Here is a 20750-nt window from a genome sequence, read left to right as displayed (position 1 = left end):
TAAAGTGAAAATATCGCAAGAGGACATCATAAAGCTAGATTGTAGGAAGGAAACTTGAACATTGACAGTGTATCACCCCCAGAAAACTGAGTGCACCAAGGCACAAACCTGGTCATCTGACTTCATTCTATCATAATGTTTTTCCAGTTAAGGGTTTTTGGAATTTTTTTTAAAATCCCAAAACCAACAAACTCAATTGGTGTGGCCTAAGGGAACTTGACGACATATTTAGGGAAAACGGGAATATAACAATGAATTTAAGATTGAGAAAATCTTGTGATGGTGTTTTTTATTCGTCGACGTGCGAGAAGTATAGGAATGTGCACTAAGATGCCCTGAAGGGAGCACACACAATAGAGTCTGTACCTAACAATGGCCCCACCACCAACATGCGTCCTGACATTTCCACTGGCGGTAATTGATTACGGTGTGCGAGTCTCTGTAAGGCCACACCAAATTAGCTCGTTAAAAATAAACGAAGCTGAAGTAGAAGATCAACATGAGAACAGAGTCTGAGGCCACACCAATTTAATTTGTTGGTTCTCAGATTTAAAAAAAGATGTTCAAAAAACATTGTCCTTTGGATTTTTCCCATTGACCTAAGCATTAAGAAATAGTCTATAACGGCCACCTGTCCAACGTGGCCACAGCCACATGATTTCTGGTCCCCTAGACACAGAAACACTGCCTATTGCGACCATGCAGCTACCAATGTCACACTGCGCGGGGTCTAGAATCGTAGTTTGCGAGGATTTGGAGTTCCAGACAGGGTCATTTTGGCGGTAGCGGAAGGTACGCGTGCCTTGATCGTTAGAGTGCAAGTCTTTGTTGGCAAATTTATCAACAACAATATCAATCATTTTCGGCAGATTTGACTTTGGTCGGGTCCGTTGAATTTGAGATGAGTGAGACAATGTTACCTGGTCTAAAAGATCAGTGGGTACTGAAATCATTTGTAGCTTATTGGTTGGTCAATTGATCAGCATTTTCTCTATAGTGACCACCTGTCTAGAGTGACCACATTTCTCCAGTCCCTTGAGTGGCCATTATAGACAGGTTTGACTGTAGTCAGATTCAAGTTCTTCTCCTTCCACTCTGTTTTCATCTTGGATCATCTGAGTTTTTCTTGATCTTTTTCTAAATTTTCATGATCTGAATTTTTACTTGAAATGCCTAAAAACAAGAAAGTGTGAATAGGTGTGACTAGAAATACATCCTCACACCTGGCTGACTTTCTTAAGGACACTTGAGGACAGGTAAAGAGTCTACCTGTCCGAACCAACAGGTGTGCTCACCTGTGCACAATGCCAGGTAATCCCTGTGACGGGGAGGGTGCACCGCCATTGTTATAGTGGCAGGGAGGTTTTGTGTTGGTCTGTATTAGAGGCTGTGTTGGTTTTTTTTTGGGGGGGGGGACCTGGACTTTATCATTAGCTACAGCATGCAACAAATAAAACAAATAAATAAACAAACAAATAAACAAAAACATTTCATTCCTATTGCAGTCGCTGGTTAGCTTACTCAAGGGGCGCAGATTTGCAGAGTTGGACTCTATCATCATCTACTGCACACAACAAACAAACAAACAAACAAACAAATGAATAAAAACATTTAATTCCCATTACAGTCGCTGGTGAGTCTGCTAAAAGGTTGCCGATTTGCAGAGTTGGACGCCATCATCATCTACTGCACACAACAAACAAATAAACAAACAAACAACATTTTATTCCTATTACAGTCGCTGGTGAGCCTACTGAAGGGTCGGCGGTTTGCGGAGCTGGATTCTATCATCATCTACTGCACACAACAAACAAACAAATAAATAAACAAATAAACAACAACAACATTTCATCCCTATTTCAGTCGCTGGTGAGCCTACTGAAAGGTTGTCGCTTTGTGGAGTTGGACTCCATCATCATCTACTGCACACAACAAACAAACAAACAAATAAACAAAAACATTTCATTCCCGTTACAGTTGCTGGTTCGCCTGCTGAAGGGGTGCCGATTTGCGGAGTTGGACTCTATCATCATCTACTGCACACAACAAACCAACAAATAAACAAACAACAATATTTCATTCCTATTGCAGTCGCTGGTGAGCCTCCTGAAGGGTCGCCGTTTTGCGGAGTTGGACTCTATCATCATCTACTGCACGCGACGCGAGGAGACTGAAAGGATCGCTGCGCTCGTCCGAACCTGCCTGCCGTTTACACCGCCCTCCGCACCAGACAGCGCAGAAGGGAAGGGCAAGAAGAAGTCTAAAGGTATGTAATCCCATCATATGATTCTTTGGTGAGTACATTTTTGTACAACGTATACGTATATCTGGACAGAATAGAGGAGGGAAGGACCGGCACCTGTCCGAACCTGCCTGCCGTTTACTCCACCCTCTGCACCGGACAGCACGGAAGGGAAGGGCAAGAAGATTCAGTCTAAAGGTGTGCTGATGAAGATAAGACTTAAAGCTAGAAAGGCAACATTTCTTTTTCCAGGCGTGCCCTGTACAGAATAACATACACAGAGTAGGATAAACAAAGAAATAAAAGAAAGTAAATGAAATTAGAGAAACTAAACAAGTGAGAGTGATCTTCAAGGAGTTACGCCTTATAGAGTCCACTACTCTTCCACTGGTCGTGACGTTATCTGGATAAATGAAATGTAGGTTCATACAATCATTTCTTCTCCGGATCTTTGAACACTGAAATGTTAGTGAAGTTAATCCAAACATTTTGTACTGCTTCCCTCTCTATCAAGCTTGCAGTATTTTTTAAACAGAATTAAACAAAAGATGCATGTTTTTAGTGGTCTTGTAAGAATATCCAACTAGTCTTTTGTGCTTGCGGTCACAAGAGAGTTGAATGCACTCGAACATAAAGAACATAACCTTTTGGAGTAATTATGATCTGATGAGTCACCTGCTGCACCCTGCACCCTGTCGCACCCCAGTCATTAACATTGTCGCACAGACAATACCACAGCTCTCTACCAAGGATATTTTTATCCTTCCCTTTCAGCCTGAGCCCTAGGGCCAATCGTACCTCTATTATGTCCCCACGGATTCACTGAGTTTTGAAAGTGACCACTGTTGTAGACATCATTACTATGGTGTTGATTGGGTTTTTCTTTGCAGTTTGTTCTCATTTCATTTGCTTGTGATAGAGTCCATACAGTTCTTTATACATACATGTTAAGTGAATATAGGTATTTTGGATGGGCATTTTGGGAAAATGGTTGTTTTTGGTTGTCTTTAGATGCCCTCTTTTGTTCCAGGGTGAATAATTTCAGATCAGATCCTGTCAAAGTGATTCTCAAGCTATGTTTACTACCTCTTTGATACCTGCCATGATGTACTAGCTAGGGTTTTAAAAATTACCTGATATGGTATGAACATTGGTATGCACATGCTGGGCGACCTAGACTAACATACATAGACCAGCTGGCTCGTGATGTGGGGCTGCGGGTTTCTATCTTTCTTTATTCAGGTTGTAACAAGACAATACACTGTGAGCACTAGGCAGCATTGCTGGTAACGTGGCCACAGACATATAAATATACAATACAAGATGAACAAGTCACGTATATACAGTAATAGAATAAAATTTGAGGACTTAGAGAATGCGTGAACCTGGTCCAGGCAACCAGCCTGTGATGATGATGATAAACACTGGTAAAGATGTTCTTACTGTGATGTTGATAGAGGTTTGGTTCAAATTTTTCCTCTTTCCATAGTTTGTGATGAAGTACGTACATGTGAATGTAGATCACAGATATTTCTTGCGAGGCTTGGTTTTTGAAGAATGTAAAATGATTGCAGATAGTGTTTTGAACACAATTTCATAGTCAGGGCTCGAAATACTGGATGCATGTGCACCCAGGTGCACCCAAAATTGGAGCTGTGCACCCAATTATTTTCTGTGAGTGCACAGGGTGCACCCAAATATTTTCTTACATTTATGAAAGTAAAGATATCAAAGTATGCTAGTATACATCATATTCTTGACATCTAAGTGTTAAAAAAGATAATAAAAATGTTTGTCATGGTGGTTGTTTAAGAATTTGATAGCTTGTAACTAAGTTTTATTATTAGGTTATTACATAAATTTAAGTGGTGCACCCAAATTTTTTTTGGTGCACCCAATTTTCTAAGATGCCCGGGTTCACCAGTGCACCAAATCCCAAAAATGAATTTCGAGCCCTGATAGTACATTACTTTGCTGATAAGTGCATATTATCAAATGAGTTCCTATCAATCAATTCAATGATACCAATTTTTGAAATGACCAGATTTGTTAAAATCACTGTAAAAGACATCATTGCTATGATGTTGGTAGAGGTTTGGTTAAAGTTTTTTTTTCCATTTCCATTGCTTGTGATAAAGGTAACTGAGAGTCATCTGGTTTAATTTTGGAGGGCCAAAAAGAATATATTGTCAATGAGCACATTGTATTTCTTGTTGTTGTCTGTGGCGGCCGTCGTGTCTTCAGCGTTGAGCATTTTCTGATCTGATCTCATCAGTGTGATCAAAAGGCCGTAAATCATGTCACATGTGGTTTTAGATGAGGAGTGAAGATATGATTCATGCTGGTGGAGATGGCCTTGATAACCATGTAGGTATGGGATAAATAGCTATGTATCTAAAGGACAATCTACTACATTGTACTAACTAAGGTCAGGTAATCCACATAGCAAAGCTGTATCATTACACAGTGTCAGCTATTGGAAAAGCACTATGCTTATCTCGGCGTGCGGATTAGGGCAAGCAGGCCAGACTGGCTTTAGTAAGTTTAAAGGCCTCAACTGTCCGGGCCTGGAAAGTATGGCCCAACAGCCGATTCCACTCAACAATCGGGAAAAAAGAACATCTGAAACAGTCTCTTTAAGATATTAACTGATATTCATATAAGCAGATGTGCTTTTTGTTCTATACTCTTTAAATGAATGTGAACAAAATTAAAAAGAAACACAGATATTAAAGCATGTGGCTTCTTCTGGTTCTGCATTGGGCTGGTTTAAGATACTATTTTTCTATCCTTGTCCCCAAGGGCTTAGACCCTTACTACTAGTTGGGCATGCCAGGCCATACATTGTGTTAAACTTGAAGCAATGACTGAAATGTTTAGATAGTAAGAACCTCACAGAAATCACAACATTGCTTCTCAGATGATTTTAAGGTGAGGGTTGAAGAGAGAAAGACCTTTATACAGGTGAGATGAACTTGATAACCTTTCTTAAACAGGTGTAGCTTCCACTGACGCGCCTTACAGAATACAGGTGTGACCTCGGGCCTTAAGACTATAAATCTTATGCAGAAACATGGAGAAAGTTCTTGAGAAATCTTCATAGACCATTATCTCATGTTATTATCACAAGCGATGTAATGACAATGAAATGTAATGACAATGAAAGTGTATGTTTGTTCATACCACAAATACTAAATCTATTCGTTATGGTTGATCTTACAGAAAGTTTTATACATGTCATGTATGATGAAGCCTAGTGCAGCATTGATGCTCGCATACATGTACTAAGTTTCTATTCAGACTGCAGGGCTTGAAATACCACCTGCATATGCAGGTACATGTAATTGCAGGTAAAATTGTAGCTGTACAGGTATTTCTGGTGTCTACATGCACCTAACCTGCACTGGTCCATGTACTGGGTTTTATACATAAATGTCCTATGGTGTAGGTGCATGTGGATTGTTCTTAGCCGCATTGACCTATAAGGTTTAAAAGAACAAAATAGCAATGGTTCCTCAGCAGTTTTAGTATGATCCATACTTCCTAAATTCAGAGTGGTGCAGGTAAAATTTGTCTGGTGCAGGTAATTTTCAATGTTTGCAGAAAAAAGTATTTCAAGCCCTGCCTGTGTATAACTAGTTCAATGTTTGCAGAAAAAAGTATTTCAAGCCCTGCCTGTGTATAACTAGTTTGTATGTTGGCTGAATACGGTCACTAAAATAGTCTAATATTAATAACTCCTAGATATATCTAACTCCTAGATGAGATCTTCGGGTTGACAAAGAGACGAAGTTTGTCTCGAAAGCTTCCCCAAGCTAATTGAACTTTAGTTGTGTGTATGTTGTTTACATTTTTGTCAAAAATCTGATATTTTCTGGTGTCCTTTATCTCCCCACACTAACGGACAGGCACTGGTAAGCTGTAAATCTTATAAGCTGAGATTAGACGTGTTCTTTTGGGAACGTCTTTGATAAGAACTTTGATACAGCCAAGATAAGGAAATCTCTTTGTCTCTGTTTAGCTTCAGCTGCATAAACTATGTACCTGACGTTCAAGTGGGCGCAGGTAACGAGGTAACGTAGGCTGACATTAGTTGTGTTCTTCTAGGAATGTCTCTGTTATTGATAACAACTTCAAAAATAAGATAAAATCTCTGCGTCTTATTTTATCTCCACCTGCGTGTGTACCTGACGTTCAGGTGGGCACAGGTAACGTCACCTGACGTTAGTTGTGTTCTTTTAGGAATGTCTCTGATAACGACTTCAATAGCAAGATAAAATCTCTGCGCCTTATTTGATCTCCACCTGCGTGTGTACCTGACGTACAGGTGGGCACAGGTAACGTCACCTGACGTTAGTTGTGTTCTTTTAGGAATGTCTCTGTTATTGATAACAACTTCAAAAATAAGATAAAATCTCTGCGTCTCGTTTTAGCTCCACCTGCGTGTGTACCTGGCGTTCAGGTGGGCACAGGTAACGTCACCTGACGTTAGTTGTGTTCTTTTAGGAATGTCTCTGATAACGACTTCAATAGCAAGATAAAATCTCTGCGCCTTATTTTATCTCCACCTGCGTGTGTACCTGACGTACAGGTAATCGGTTGAGTGCGTCTTTGTGCAGGTAACACCCAGGTAATTACGGCAGGTGAGCTCTGACGTGCTGAAATGTCAGGTGGGATGAACAGGTAGTCTGTCTGGTGCTCAGGTGATTCACCTGTGTCAGGTAAGGTGCACCCAGGGTCTGAAGAAATGAGGGAGTGTCCATTCTGCATCTCTGAAGCCACCTGTAGGATGTCTACTCTCCAAGCAGAGGTTAGGCTCCGGCTGTTTTTTAGTCGTTTTTATCGGGCTTTCTATTTTGTGTTGTATCTTGTATTGTCAAAACCTACAAGGTACAATTCAAAATAGAAAGCCTGATAAACACGACTAAAAAAACCTTTAAAAAACAGCCGGAGCCTAACCTCTGCTTGGAGAGTATAGAACGTCATGCTCTACCGCCCCTCCCTGCTAGAAACCTGTGTCCTACTTGTAGGGACAGGGCCATTATCGCACAATGCAAGGTGCAGCAGACACACTGTCACACCTGACCTTTGGCAGTGGCTCAGCCGTATGGACGGTTAACCCGCAGCGCGTCAAGGTTTATTATCAGTGAGACGATAATTATAGGGTAGGACGGTCAACAAGATGCTGCGAAAATTGGCTGAGGTTGGAGGATATACTGTAAATGCAGAAACTTTCACGGTGGTTTAATGTTTGCTGTTTTTGCGGTGCCCGCTTCACCGTGAATTTAAAACTACCGCAAACATTTTTCCATAGCAGTAAGAGACTACAGTGCATGTTGCTACCGCGAACTTAAAACCACCGCGAAAAGTCCCTTTTCCCGCTACTGCGAAATTAAATCCCAGAGAACTTCAACGCATTTACAGTATTTTATTTTCAGCAGTCTGTGTTTGCAAAGTCAAGATTAGAGCCCCAGAAAGACAACTCTGTGCTGTCTTCTCAGTCTTTTGAGTTCAAGTTTTGCTCAGTTTTTAGGTACAGCCTTCACCACTTTCAGTTGTAGATCTCCCACTAAAAACAAGACCTTAAGGTGGGGTCACACCTGCGTATATATTTAAGTCCGTATGAGGCACGTATGGGAGTATTTGCCTCCACCAGGCTCCACAGGTCGTTGTAAAAATAATAGAAATTAGACAAACGTAAACAGGTAACGTGTCGGACAAGTAAGCTGGGTCGCTAACCATACTTCTCGGTCAGCTAACTCATCTGGCATGCTATGTATCTATATTTGTCCAATTTGTACTATTTTCCCGCGACCTGTGGAGCCTGGTAGAGACTAAGAGCTTCATACGCACCTCAAACGGACTTGAAATTCGAATATATACGCATGTGTGACCCCACCTTAACACTGACAGTGATCAGACATTGCAGGTGCAGGTACACCCGACATTTGGGTGTGCCTCGCAACAAGCAGCTATCAACTGATCCATATACCAGTTGTAGTGCCTACCAGACACTTCAATACTAAGGGGCTGAATGAAGGAAGTCACAGTCAGCCCAAACAGTAAATGATTTGCAGAGATTTGTACTTTCACAGTTCAGTTTATTCAGCATAAGATATGCATGGTGGAAACCTTTAGCTTAATACACCACTCTAGAAGTCAAACACACAACAATGGAAGGTGATGGTGACTTTTACTCTAAAGCTAGGGGCACAACCCGCCATACGTGCTTTTTGTCCATACGTTTTTTTGAGAGGTCACGTCCGCCACGTTTTTCCGAAAACGTGGGGGTGGACTGGCAAGATCAGGGAGGGAGTATAACGCACGTCTCTCGCACGGTTGCGCAAGCTAAGGTGTATGTAAGTATGTGGTCTGCACGCCGCGCCTGGCCGTGAGCCGGTTGCGTGCATCGTTCGTTGCGCAAGTTGTAAGTGAGATGTACGTGCTTACAACGTACAATCTCTGTGCGATTGCCCACGTTTTGGCACGTGGACACCACGCAGTTGCAAGTACGGCGGGTTGTGCCCCTAGCTTAAGATACCAATGGAGAAAATCATAATACTAGAGTAAGTAAAGAAACTACAACCATGGAGGCACCACAAATGCACGTGAAACTTGATCGGTTCTGAACTTCTCTCTTTACTCCACCTCGTTACAATCCACGTCTTTTACATATGATAAAAGTAGGAACATATGATTTGCCAGTTTACCAATTCAAAGTAGTTAAAACATATTATATTGGACCATTGTACCTTCAAGCTAACAAAGATACATAGAAGAGGAAGCTAGATAGATTCATAACTCGAGTTAAGACCCTCACCTTACGATTGTCAGCTCAGTGCTTACGGTGAAGCTTTTTGGCTATGGAATCGTCGTCGGCTGAAACAAAAGCTACGATTCTTAAACAAAAAGCTTCTGGTTTGACCTTGTTGGAAGCTCCTGTGTACATCATGGATCCATCGTGGCTGTGACGGAAGGCGGAGTAAACTGAAGCGACCATCACTTCTTCTTGCCAGCAGCCTCAGCAGCAGCCTCAGTAGTCTTCTTCGTCACGGACTTGATGGTGCCGATGGCCACGGTCTGCGTCATGTCGCGCACTGCGAAGCGACCCAGGGCCGGGTAATCAGAGAAGGCCTCCACACACATGGGCCTGGAGGGGATCATCTGGACGATGGCCGTATCTCCAGACTCGAGGAACGCGGGGTTTTGTTCCAGAACCTTGCCGGAACGACGGTCGATCTTTTCCTTCAGCTTGGCAAACTTGCAGGCGATGCGGGCGGTGTGGCAATCCACCTCAGGCGTGTCGCCGGCGTGGATCTGGACTGAGTGGTTCAGCACAGTAACCTGTCAACGAAACAATGCATCAGGAAAAAGCACGTTTTCACAAGAGAATTACGTTATCTTACAGATCAATAAAACTGAAAAAACTTTCTTATTATCATAGCCTACTTTTCAATTCAGTTATATATTCCATTTTATTTATTTATTTGTTCAGCTGTTTACACAGCCAGGGTTGCCCAACTAGCCAGGGGCTATTGCCAAGGGCTAACCCTGGGAGGAAAAGTACATGTTACATATTATATAAAATCACTAACATGAGCTATGAAACAATAATAATTACAAATTTAAATCATATATTACATGTATACAATCTGTACACGCTAAAAGTCACAAATCATGAGGTAGTACAAGTTCTGACATTAAGCAACAGAGAATGGTCGGATCTCCGAGGGAGAACCAGGCTTTGGCTTTGAAGGATGATAATGTGGTAGCTGTTTGTGTTTCAAGTGGAAGATTGTTCCATAACTGAGTGGCTCTGTGGCCAGCAGCCTCAGCAGCAGCCTCAGTAGTCTTCTTCGTCACGGACTTGATGGTGCCGATGGCCACGGTCTGCGTCATGTCGCGCACTGCGAAGCGACCCAGGGCCGGGTAATCAGAGAAGGCCTCCACACACATGGGCCTGGAGGGGATCATCTGGACGATGGCCGTATCTCCAGACTCGAGGAACGCGGGGTTTTGTTCCAGAACCTTGCCGGAACGACGGTCGATCTTTTCCTTCAGCTTGGCAAACTTGCAGGCGATGCGGGCGGTGTGGCAATCCACCTCAGGCGTGTCGCCGGCGTGGATCTGGACTGAGTGGTTCAGCACAGTAACCTGTCAACGAAACAATGCATCAGGAAAAAGCACGTTTTCACAAGAGAATTACGTTATCTTACAGATCAATAAAACTGAAAAAACTTTCTTATTATTATAGTCTACTTTTCAATTCAGGTGGATATTCCATGTATGCGGTATCATCATCTGTTCTGCAACTGTGGCCTGAAGTGCTTCAACAGCCAAAAAAACTGTCAATGGATCTTTTCTGATCTATTTTGCAGCTGTATTTGAGCATAGCCCTATTCCATTAAAGGTACCACAATGGACAACCAGGGTTGGACAAGTCCACTAGCCCTATTGTCCCGGACAAGTAAAATAGCCCAACCGGGCGAGTGCATGTCCTACCCCACTTGCCCGATCGGGCAAGTAATATTTTTCAATTATTGAGATTTTTGATATACATGTTACAATGTACTTTTCACAGTCGCGGCATCAAGCATTGGTCAATACGGAAAAATTGAGCCAATGATAAAAGGATTCCATTGCTGCAAGTGAAAATGCTTTAAAAATTCATCTAAATTTCGGGCAAGTGAAGATGTGTTTCGGGCAAGTAAAATTTTTATGCACTTGCCCGATAGATCAAGTCAATTTTAGAAAACTTGTCCAACCCTGGACAACCATCTCACCTCCGCATCAAAGCTCACGGCCTCCTTAGGTGGGTCGTTCTTGCTGTCACCGGCAACAAACCCACGCCTGAGGTCCTTGACAAACTTATTAAAGTCATCCACGTTCCCGACAACGAAGCCGACGTTGTCTCCAGGCAGGGCCTCGGGCACAGACACGTGGTGCATTTCCACGGACTTAACCTCAAGGGTGAGGCCGGCAGGGGCGAAGGTCACCTCCATACCTGGCTTCAGGATGCCGGTCTCCACAATGCCGACGGGCACAGTTCCCACACCTGTTCACCGAACAAAAGCCTTTTCTTAGATGTGTTGGGTAGAACGATAACGGGAAAATTGAAGCAGCTTCAAATTACATGTGGCCACAAAGTAAGGATTTCCTTCAATCACCAGTTTAAAGTATAACATCATAACTGTACATTAGTCCTGAATACTGTAGCCCTACCTCCAATCTTGTACACATCCTGCAGGGGCAGACGGAGAGGCTTGTCAGTAGGCCTCTGGGGTGGCAGGATGGAGTCCAGGGCCTCGAGCAGGGTGGTGCCGCTGGCATTGCCCTCGTTGCGCTCAATTGACCACCCCTTGTACCACGGCATGTTCCCTGAAGGCTCCACCATGTTGTCACCATGCCAGGCAGAGATGGGCACGAAGGCGACAGTCCCGGGGTCGTAGCCGACCTTCTTGATGCAAGTGCTCAGTTCCTGCTGAATCTCATTGAAACGAGCCTACAAGAGAATACCACTCAGCAAGGGAACGTCATGTGAAACTGAAGTTGAAATCAGAGGGAAAATCTCATGAAAGTTTTGATGATTTGATTATATGGATGACATCCTCTAGGAACCCCAAAACTCAGATGTGAGTGTTCCAATAAAAAAACAGTTTGGCCAAAACAAATGTTGCCTTCAGGATGAAATCTAAGGCCTGCTTTAAACAGACAACACTTATATAATCGTGCGACTGTTCTTGTCTATCGTTGTGGGTGGGCGACGGATGTCTTTAGACATGCGTTCAAAATATTGCAGGACACCCGCGGCGCAGGATTCCATTGCGGTGCGTGCATGACCCACAGTGACCTCTTGCACGCAAATTGAAAAGGGCGGGAGAATTCTTTATTTTGGTAATGCAGCAGATTAGTCTTTTTTTGCTTGCAAACAAACATTGTCCTATAAATAAGACGCAGAGTACGTCCTCAACAAAGAATGACATCCGGAGGCCCGTACAGAGACGGGAAATCGTGGCCGCCGGTGGTATTACAGGCCTTACAGATTTGTATATCATCAAGGAATAGGGACATGCAAAGGATATAGCCACTGGTGGCAGGGCATTGCGCTGGAACAGGCAGTTTCTGGTTACAAAGATACGTTTCCATTACTGACTACATGTATATTTACGGAGAAAATGCCTTTTCGAACAGAAAAAACACACTGCTGGCTTATTAGCATATGATCTACTTCCGTCGCTGGCGACGATTCCTCTTTAGACATGTGAAGAATAGTCGCGGCCCCCCGCTGAAGGGTCGCGCAACTGGGTCCAAAGTGGTCGCACAATGATTTGAGGACAAACTTTCGCAGGACTATTTTGATCCTCTTTAGACAGCCTAAAAATACCGTCGCTGGTGACGTTGTCGACAACAACAGTCGCACGAATATATTAGTGTTGTCTGTCTTAAGTGGAAGGTTGAACAAATGATTAAACACCCTAACTATGGCATACCTAACAATAAGTTTTTGATTTTTGTTCCTTCACATCTTCTTCTTTGACTTTACTTTGCCATGGATGCATGTCATTCATATAATCAAAATGGCGGGAGATAAAGACTTACCTCGGAGTAGGGGGGTTCGGTGCTGTCCATCTTGTTGATTGCCACGATGAGCTGCTTGAAACCCATGATGTGGGCCAGCAGGACGTGCTCACGGGTCTGTCCTTCGTTGGACATACCCTCCTCAAACTCACCAGTACCGGCAGACACAATCAGCAAGGCACAGTCAACCTACAGAGAATTAACATGTGAAAAGATGTACTGTCCAAATAGAATAATTCTTCAAAACTCTTAAAAACACGTAAAACCTCCAGCTTTTTGCCTTGACCACAGAAAGGCCTAGTCTCACGAGATCACGTAAGTTCACATAGGTACTATTAGTATAAATTCACTTTTACTTGTATTAAACACATCCTTTTAGTACTAAAAAGATGAGAGGCCAAAAAACTATTAATGTTTTACGGAGTATTACCCGTGAAGTTCCTGCGATCATGTTCTGGATGAAATCAAGATGTCCAGGGTCAATCATAGTCACCCGGTACTTTGCAGTCTCAATCTCAATGGTACGACGTTCACGCTCGGCCTTCAGCTTTTCCAACACCCAGGCGTACTTGAAGGAGCCCTTCCCCAACTGTTCATTAAAAAAAAAAACATTTTACATTTTTACACACTTTATCGGGAAATTGAAAAAGATTGGCTTAAATACACATTTTGTGATATCCTCATTTTTACACAATAAATTGTTCCAATGCTTCTGTTACATACATGTGCGAGGGGTGATCAATAAGTTCTCGGCCTCACCCAGAAAAAAGGTGCACAATTCAAATTTCGAAGCATACAATCATGTAAAGTATAAAGTGTTAAATATGAATGTGAACTCAAAGCATTATGATCATTACTTTGCAGGCGACACCCAGTAATGTAAGGTGAGAGAGAAGGAAAAAACGTGGACAATTGAGCTTTGACCTGAGGTGTACTGGTCAACTCGCTCTGCTTGAAAATTAGACATCCACTTCTTTCTACTTGAAATACGAAGGGAATTCTTATCAAACATTTTGACAATGTCCTCAAAGAATTTACTGCATGGGGAACTTGACCCACATGTCTGATCACAGTTCACCCTTGTTTTTCTCGCAACTTAACTACTGATTTTCAAGAAGACGTTGACTGGAAAGTAATGACTGCAGTGTTTTGAAGTTTAAAGGATATTGATACTACGAACTTGTGTCTCGAAATTTGAGTTGTGCTCATTACATTAATTTTGTATTTCTTGGTCAGGCAGAGAAGTTGTTGATCACCCGGGCCCTCATACCTCAGCAGCTTCCCTCTCGTACTTCTCAATGTTACGCTTGTCGATGCCACCACACTTGTAGATCAGGTGACCAGTGGTGTTGGACTTGCCAGAGTTGACATGGCCGATGACCACGATGCTGATATTAGTCTTTTCCCTTCCCATGTTGTTGGTTGACTAGAGAATTTTTATCCTGACGGAAGGTAAATGAAATCGGTCAGTGTTTGAAAAAGTGACATTGTAATGACCTTTTTACGACAAAGTAAACTTAGCCTAAATCAAAACTAAATTAAGTTGGGACTAACCCAAAGAATGGACCTGTCTACTGCGGCTTCTGGTGTGACGTCGGAATCACGTCACTATAGCAACAGGTACCAGATAACCTATGTCGCATTTGAATGTTCTTGAGGATGTTGGTAGCGTATTTTCAAGGTCAAGACCAAAGAGACTACTGTAAATACAGAAATGTTCGTGGTGGTTTTATGTTCACGGTTTTCGCGGTGGACACTTCACCGTGAAATTAAAACCACCGCAAACATTTTTCCATGGCAGTGAGAGACTACAGTACATGGTGCTACCGCGAAATTAAAACCTCCGGGAAAAGTCCCTTTTCCCGCCACCGCGAAGTTAAATCCCCGCGAACTTAAATGCATTTATACACTCTCAAACTGTTGTCTGCCTGTTTTTTGAGTTCAAGTTTTGCTGCATGTTTTTGCCTCAGTCAGAATACCTTTATCAGGAAGATTGTTATGTTTTCGGTGCTGTTCGTGTGACTGTGTGTTTGTGAGAGAGACTGTGGATGGATGGATGGTCGTACGATATCGGTATTTGGTAGATGAGTAGGGGTCGGGAAAACGTAAGACAAGTTCTTAATTGAAGTAGTTTAACTGTAATTTCCAACGCCGTTGAAAATTGGACTCACCCAAATTTTTGACTGAACAGCACCAGTCTTTGTCAAGGAATGAACAATCCACTGCACACACACATACTTCAATAATGACATCTTCCAACACAGATGGACTTTCAAGTGAAGGACAAGTTCCATCATAGGCCTCCTAGTTTGGCTCTCTTCTAAAGTAAAAATCAGATGGTAGACCAAGGAACTCTTGGATGGAGTGTGTCAGGAAGGACATCAATATGTGCGACCTCAAAAGTGTGGACCCACTTATTTATTTATTGAGATTTACCACGTTTGTGGAAGGATTGACATAACAGGTGACTATCACCTTTTCAAGATGTCAACCCGGAGACCGGTCTGGAGGTTTGATCCACACACACCGGGAAGGTCCCCTACACTTTTCGATAAGTGTGGCGGCTTCTTTAACGTGCGTGGGGTGTGGCTCTCCCCAAACACGGGACCTCCATTTAACGTCGTATACAAAACTAGGCACTCATTTTCACCTGAGTAAAGCGAGGAAAGCTGTGTAAACTGCCTTTCCCAAGGGCACAAGATCGGTGACACGGCAGGGTCCCGAGCCAAACACGCTGCCGCTGTGCCACACAATCCCAATAAAGCACTGGACAGAGCCGCTTGGAAGTGCGGTGTGAAGTTCTAAAACCCAGAACATCATTATCAGACAATACTGTAAATACATTTGTGTTCTCAGGGATTTATTTTCGCGGTTGGGGAAAATGGAGTGTTCACGGCGGTTTTAAGTTCACTCTAGTGCCATAGACTGCAGTCTCATACTAGAATGGAAAAATGTTCACGGTGGTTGCAAGTTCTCGGTGAAGTGGTCGCTGTGAAAACCGCAAACATAAAACCACCGCGAACATTTCTGCATTTATGGTACGCATTCATATCCACCTGACATTTGGGAGCGAGTGCGTCGGAACAACCTGTCGCGCCGGTGCTGTGACGGCACTGACAACAGTGGAGTCTTTGTGCCACGTCAAACAGGTCTCACTAACAAGCCGGTAATTACTGGGTAGGATGGTCAACAGAAAAACTGCTCAGATTAGTCAGAGCCATGCTGGTGTATGGGAGGTTTGGGGATGGGGGTGGCGGAGACTTTTCAGTTTTTGTGTTTATCAGAGTCAAGTAAAAAAACAGGTTTTCACGTTGTGAAGAGGAGATGTGCACAGTGATGTTGTAGTACATGGTATAAGTTTGAGGGACTTGTTTTCTGAATGCAGCTTTCAACTTTATCAAAGTCATGATCAAGAAAACCTTCTGTTGTATGCCTTCTTTTAGACCTGGTTTTGTTTAATTTGTATATAGAGACCATGCCAGTTTCAAATACAAATTTCAGGGCAAAACACCAAAGTGATTACTTTAGTATCCAGCATTGTGCAGTGTTCTCAATTTTATCAAAGTCATGATCAAGAAAATCTTCTGTTGTATGTCTTCCTTGAGATTGGACTTTTGGACAATTTGTACAAGTATAGATATAGAGACTATGCCACTTTCAGTTATCACAGAGATTTCAGAGTAAAAACATTCAATTAGTTCTTACTCCGAAATCTCTCTCAAAAACAGCATTTTAAGCGATTATCAGACAATACAGGTGCAGTGGGTGTACACCTGACATTTGGGAGCGGATCAAACAGAGTGTAGAACCTACCTGTTGCACAGGTAATTATAAGGTGCAACGACACGTCAACGCATCTGCAAATAGGACTATAATTATAGGGAACAGTCTACATAATACTGTGCAAATTGATTTGTGGTATGACAGTATGTTAGAGATTTGGAATGGGGGTGCTTTCTGTGTATGATGAGGTCCATTGGGACATATGTTAGGCCATAGCCACCATAGTCTCATAGACAACATGCTTTTAGTATCCCAAAACTGATGAGAGCAGCTGAAAAAAAGAAGATTTTGAAGCTAAAAGTAAAAAAATCTGAGTAATAGAAATAATTTATTTTTTGTTCTGGTTGTATGTTAGAGGTTTGGGAAGGGCATGTTTTCTCGGTAAAAGTCACTGAGGAACACCTAATAGTTTTGAGTTTTAACTGTCACTTTTTCCATATAGTTAACTAAGAAAATAAAAGGTTATGATGTACATGACATTTGTCTGGGATGCTTCTATAAACACTACAAAAGTGAAGGTCAGACTGATCGTTAACATGCTTCGTTAACTTCTGCCATCGTTAAAGCCATTAATCATAATTGTTTACCAAAATTGGAAACTAGAATAAAGAAGACAAAACATACGAAACGAAAGAAAAAAAAAGAAGAAGAAGATGCGTAACAACTTTGAACAGGTTTTTATCTTTCAGCCTGTATACAGTTGATAGTATAGGTATGATGCAAGTCACGTGCTTAGAATATTAGTTTACAATATGAGAAATGGAAAAGTATTCAAAGAAGTGGACAAAATGTTATGAAAAGATGTGCAAAGCATATTGAGATGGTCTCTGCAATGTTAAATGTTTAATCTTGAAATCTCTTCTTCTAAGACCAGAAATCACAAAATCAGCCCCCCAAAATCTGAGTTCCGTGACATGTAACAAAAGGCGTGTGGCGACAGGATTGTCACCTGTTGGTAATTGTGACAATTGTAGCGAGCGGGTGACAGGTGTGGCGAGACTGTAGCCATTGTTCCTGTGGCAGATGTCTCCACAGGGGAACAATGGGGCACAGGTGGGGAAACAGACACACACGGGGGACAGGTTTGTCCTCCCCAGCTGTCTGTCTGTAACATTAAGGTCTGTGGGTATGTACTTAATAACACTGTGGATATGTACTTATACCATAGGTATGTAACGTTGTGTACGGTCCAATTCCAACACACCTGTACAATTCATTTCTTCACACATGTTGAAACAAAGATTTATCAATAGGCCTAGATGAAAACGTCAAATCTCAGACTATATTCACTCCATGAAACTCCATGTCTATTGCTTATATGTAAGGTGTTTCAAAGCAATTATAAAACTGATTTGCCAGAATGTAGCGAAAACTGTCAAAACAATATCTATCATGTAAGTGAGTGATGATTGGGTCTTTGACCCCTGTCTGTTTTTCAGTTCGTTAGGCCCCCTCCCCGCTGTATTTAACGAGCATCTCTAATGGCCTAATGAAGAAAATTGGCAGCTATCACGCTACAGGTACAACGCTGGCCATGCAGCCACCACGACAAGTTTCTACAATCAGGAAAAGTTGTCAGTTGTTGCACATTACGTGGAGCGTAGATTTTCAGTGACCTGTTTTGAACCTATATTATTGGGTGCAATATCCAAGCAGATGTTTGGTGACATGATTGTCCTCTTTGTCTGACACAAGTGACAAAAGGGTTCCGAGAGTGTAGGTTGGAGTTAAACTCTTTGATGTTCCCTTCAGTGGTGGCCAGACTCCTGGCCACTTGGATTGTTCTTGGACTGTTACTAGCACATTGAAAATGTTCCTTATAGGCACATGTTTTGTTTCAGAGGTGGCTTGATAACTTTTGACAAGGTTTTTTTTCCTACTAACCGCCAGATTTATGACAAAAGATGAAAAGATGTTCTTGTAGATTGAAGTATTTAGCCTTTGCAGAACTTGTAGCCCATAAGCAGAAATACAATGGTAGAAAGAGAGGTGTGAATGTGTAGTTACAGAAGTGACCTTCTCTGCAAGGTCATTAGAACGCCATTCTTCCACAAGAAGCAGGTGCAGAGCGAAGGGGCGGAACTCCTCGCAAAGGTCGGGTCATGACCCCTACGGAAGAACAGGCTTTCAGCGCTCGTGGTTGTGGGCAGGAGTAGAGCCATAACTCGTTAGGCGTTCACGTCTCACTTGTTTTTAAGTTTCAGGTCCTTTTCGCTTCAGAGGTTGTTTGATAACTTGTTAGCCGTTCCGTTCTCACTTGTTTGCTTCTTCTCTCAATAAACAATTGAGCCCACCTCATTTTCCTCCCAACATGCTTTAGTTTTAGAGTTTTTTTAAAATACTTAGCGCTAGTTTTATAACTCGTGAGTTGCTCCATTCTGAGTACCTCATTTGTTGGTTTTGATCGCTGCCTTGCCATCCCACTACACTTCTCTACCTGCCTACAAGTTTCGGATTCTTTGTTGGACCTCCAATCTATGACAAGCAGTTGTCAAGCCATAATATGTTATAATTATTGCTTCCCTATTTTCACATAAAGGCACATGATTGAAAGGCTCACAAATGTATACAATGTGATGACTCTACCTAGTACTTCATTTATGAATATAATATATTGGGTGTATTTTCAGCCAATGTGTTGAGTAATGAGGCTCAACAGTTTAACGTGGCGGAGGCACCTCCTCGAGCACGGGACCCCTGTTTTACGTCCCTCCCGGAAGACGATTTGGTGGAATTCTTGGTGGAGCTACAGCATTCGTTCGTCCTTGGTTGGTCTCCCATCCAAGAACTGTCCAGACTGCGCGTTGCTTAACTTCTGAGATCAAGGGATCGGGTGTATCCAACTGGACTTGTCACAGTAAATACCTACTATAATCTGATTAGAATAACAAACACTTCCTATTGTTCTTGTTCCTGATTATAGTAATGTCTGCTACCAGGCTTGTCTCTCGCTAAGTCCCAATCTACACACAGTTTTTACCGATATCGGTGGAGATGTCGGGAGGGATCTAGAACGTAGGGGGCCGGACACACATGGGCCTGCAGTCATAAACATATAGCGCGATTTTCCAAATGGCGTTACATGCTAATGAGCCTTCCCGAAGTCAGGACGCGTCTACACGCGCGCGAAGCTGTCGGGGACCCCTGCTAAGCTATAGGTAAGGTATCGTACGAATGGTCCGGACCTTTCGGGAGAAATTTTCCCGATATAGTAATGGCGATATAGCAGTTCCATCTAGACGATGAAAAAAAGCTCGCCGATATCGGGAAAAACTGTGTGTTGATCGTGCCTAAGTTGCGTAATCTTGGCCCAAGACGTTTTACCCATTATTGACTTGCTATTGCCTGAAAGACACCATTCTCCGCAGCCTGTCCTTGCTGAGGGTAGAACTTAGCACATAAACAGTAGCTTACATGAGGGCTCGAAATACTTTTTTCTGCATAGTCCTGCACTGGTGCAGGTAACATTGAAAATTACCTGCACCAGACAAATTTACCTGCACCACTCTGAATTTAGGAAGTATGGATCATATTAAAATTGTTCAGGAGCCATTGCTATTTTTTTCTTTCAAAACATAATAGGTGGTAACAGTCAATGCAGCTAATAACAATCCACATACACCTACATCATAGGCAATTTATGTATAAAACCCAGCACATGGACCAGTGCAGGTTAGGTGCAGGTAGACACTAAAATACCTGCACAGCTCTAATTTTACCTGCACTAACCTGCATATGCAGGTGGTATTTCAAGCCCTGTCTTGACATGCCACTTGTTGCATTGGAGGGTACGCCCCGTGAGTAACACACCTGTCGGACTTCTTCCACACGCAACTTTCAAGGTGTTGCTGTGAATTATGCCTTTTTATGTCAAAACAATTTAGGTACTAGCGTTTTATGAGGTAGTTACTGGTAGTATGTGATCGCTGTGTGTAGCTCCAGGTAGATAGAAAGGACTAAAGATTGCACAGCTCAAGTGCACACAGGGCTTATAGAATGTCAGTGCAAAACTGTCCTATAAGTTTGAGCAACTTGTTGTTGTTTTTGGTTCAACTGTGGCTATGGTATAATGCTGTATGTCCTTGCTCACGGTAATACTGTAAGTGCAAAAATGTTCGCGGTGGTTTTATGTTCACGGTTTTCGCGG

The 20750-nt window shown here is 42.5% G+C and overlaps 2 protein-coding genes across 3 annotated transcripts in view; one reads left to right on the top strand and one right to left on the bottom strand.

Annotated features, from left to right (window-relative positions):
* Nucleotides 1-20750, top strand: part of LOC118417453 (ATP-dependent DNA helicase Q4-like) — a 79882-nt gene that overhangs the window by 27612 nt on the left and 31520 nt on the right. The window contains exon 12 of the mRNA XM_035823016.1: nt 2092-2266. Coding sequence (XP_035678909.1) covers nt 2092-2266 — 175 coding nt within the window. The remainder of the gene's footprint in view (nt 1-2091; nt 2267-20750) is intronic.
* LOC118417051 (elongation factor 1-alpha 1-like) overlaps nt 8323-20750 on the bottom strand; it is a 21371-nt gene continuing 8943 nt past the window's right edge. Inside the window, exons 2-8 of one of the 2 annotated variants that reach the window (XM_035822407.1) lie at nt 14091-14262; nt 13251-13409; nt 12842-13009; nt 11465-11744; nt 11026-11297; nt 10073-10396; nt 8323-9262 (exon numbers count right to left, since the gene is read on the bottom strand). In XM_035822407.1, coding sequence (XP_035678300.1) covers nt 9242-9262; nt 10073-10396; nt 11026-11297; nt 11465-11744; nt 12842-13009; nt 13251-13409; nt 14091-14234 — 1368 coding nt within the window. In that variant the 5' untranslated portion in view covers nt 14235-14262 and the 3' untranslated portion in view covers nt 8323-9241. The remainder of the gene's footprint in view (nt 9263-10072; nt 10397-11025; nt 11298-11464; nt 11745-12841; nt 13010-13250; nt 13410-14090; nt 14263-20750) is intronic. The other variant, XM_035822408.1, reaches the window with a different exon arrangement.

Source organism: Branchiostoma floridae, chromosome 6 (assembly GCF_000003815.2).
Source record: "Branchiostoma floridae strain S238N-H82 chromosome 6, Bfl_VNyyK, whole genome shotgun sequence".
In the NCBI taxonomy this organism is placed as follows: domain Eukaryota; kingdom Metazoa; phylum Chordata; class Leptocardii; order Amphioxiformes; family Branchiostomatidae; genus Branchiostoma; species Branchiostoma floridae.
The sequence above is the reverse complement of the archived record's forward strand: the minus strand, read 5'-3'. Positions and strand labels throughout refer to the sequence as shown.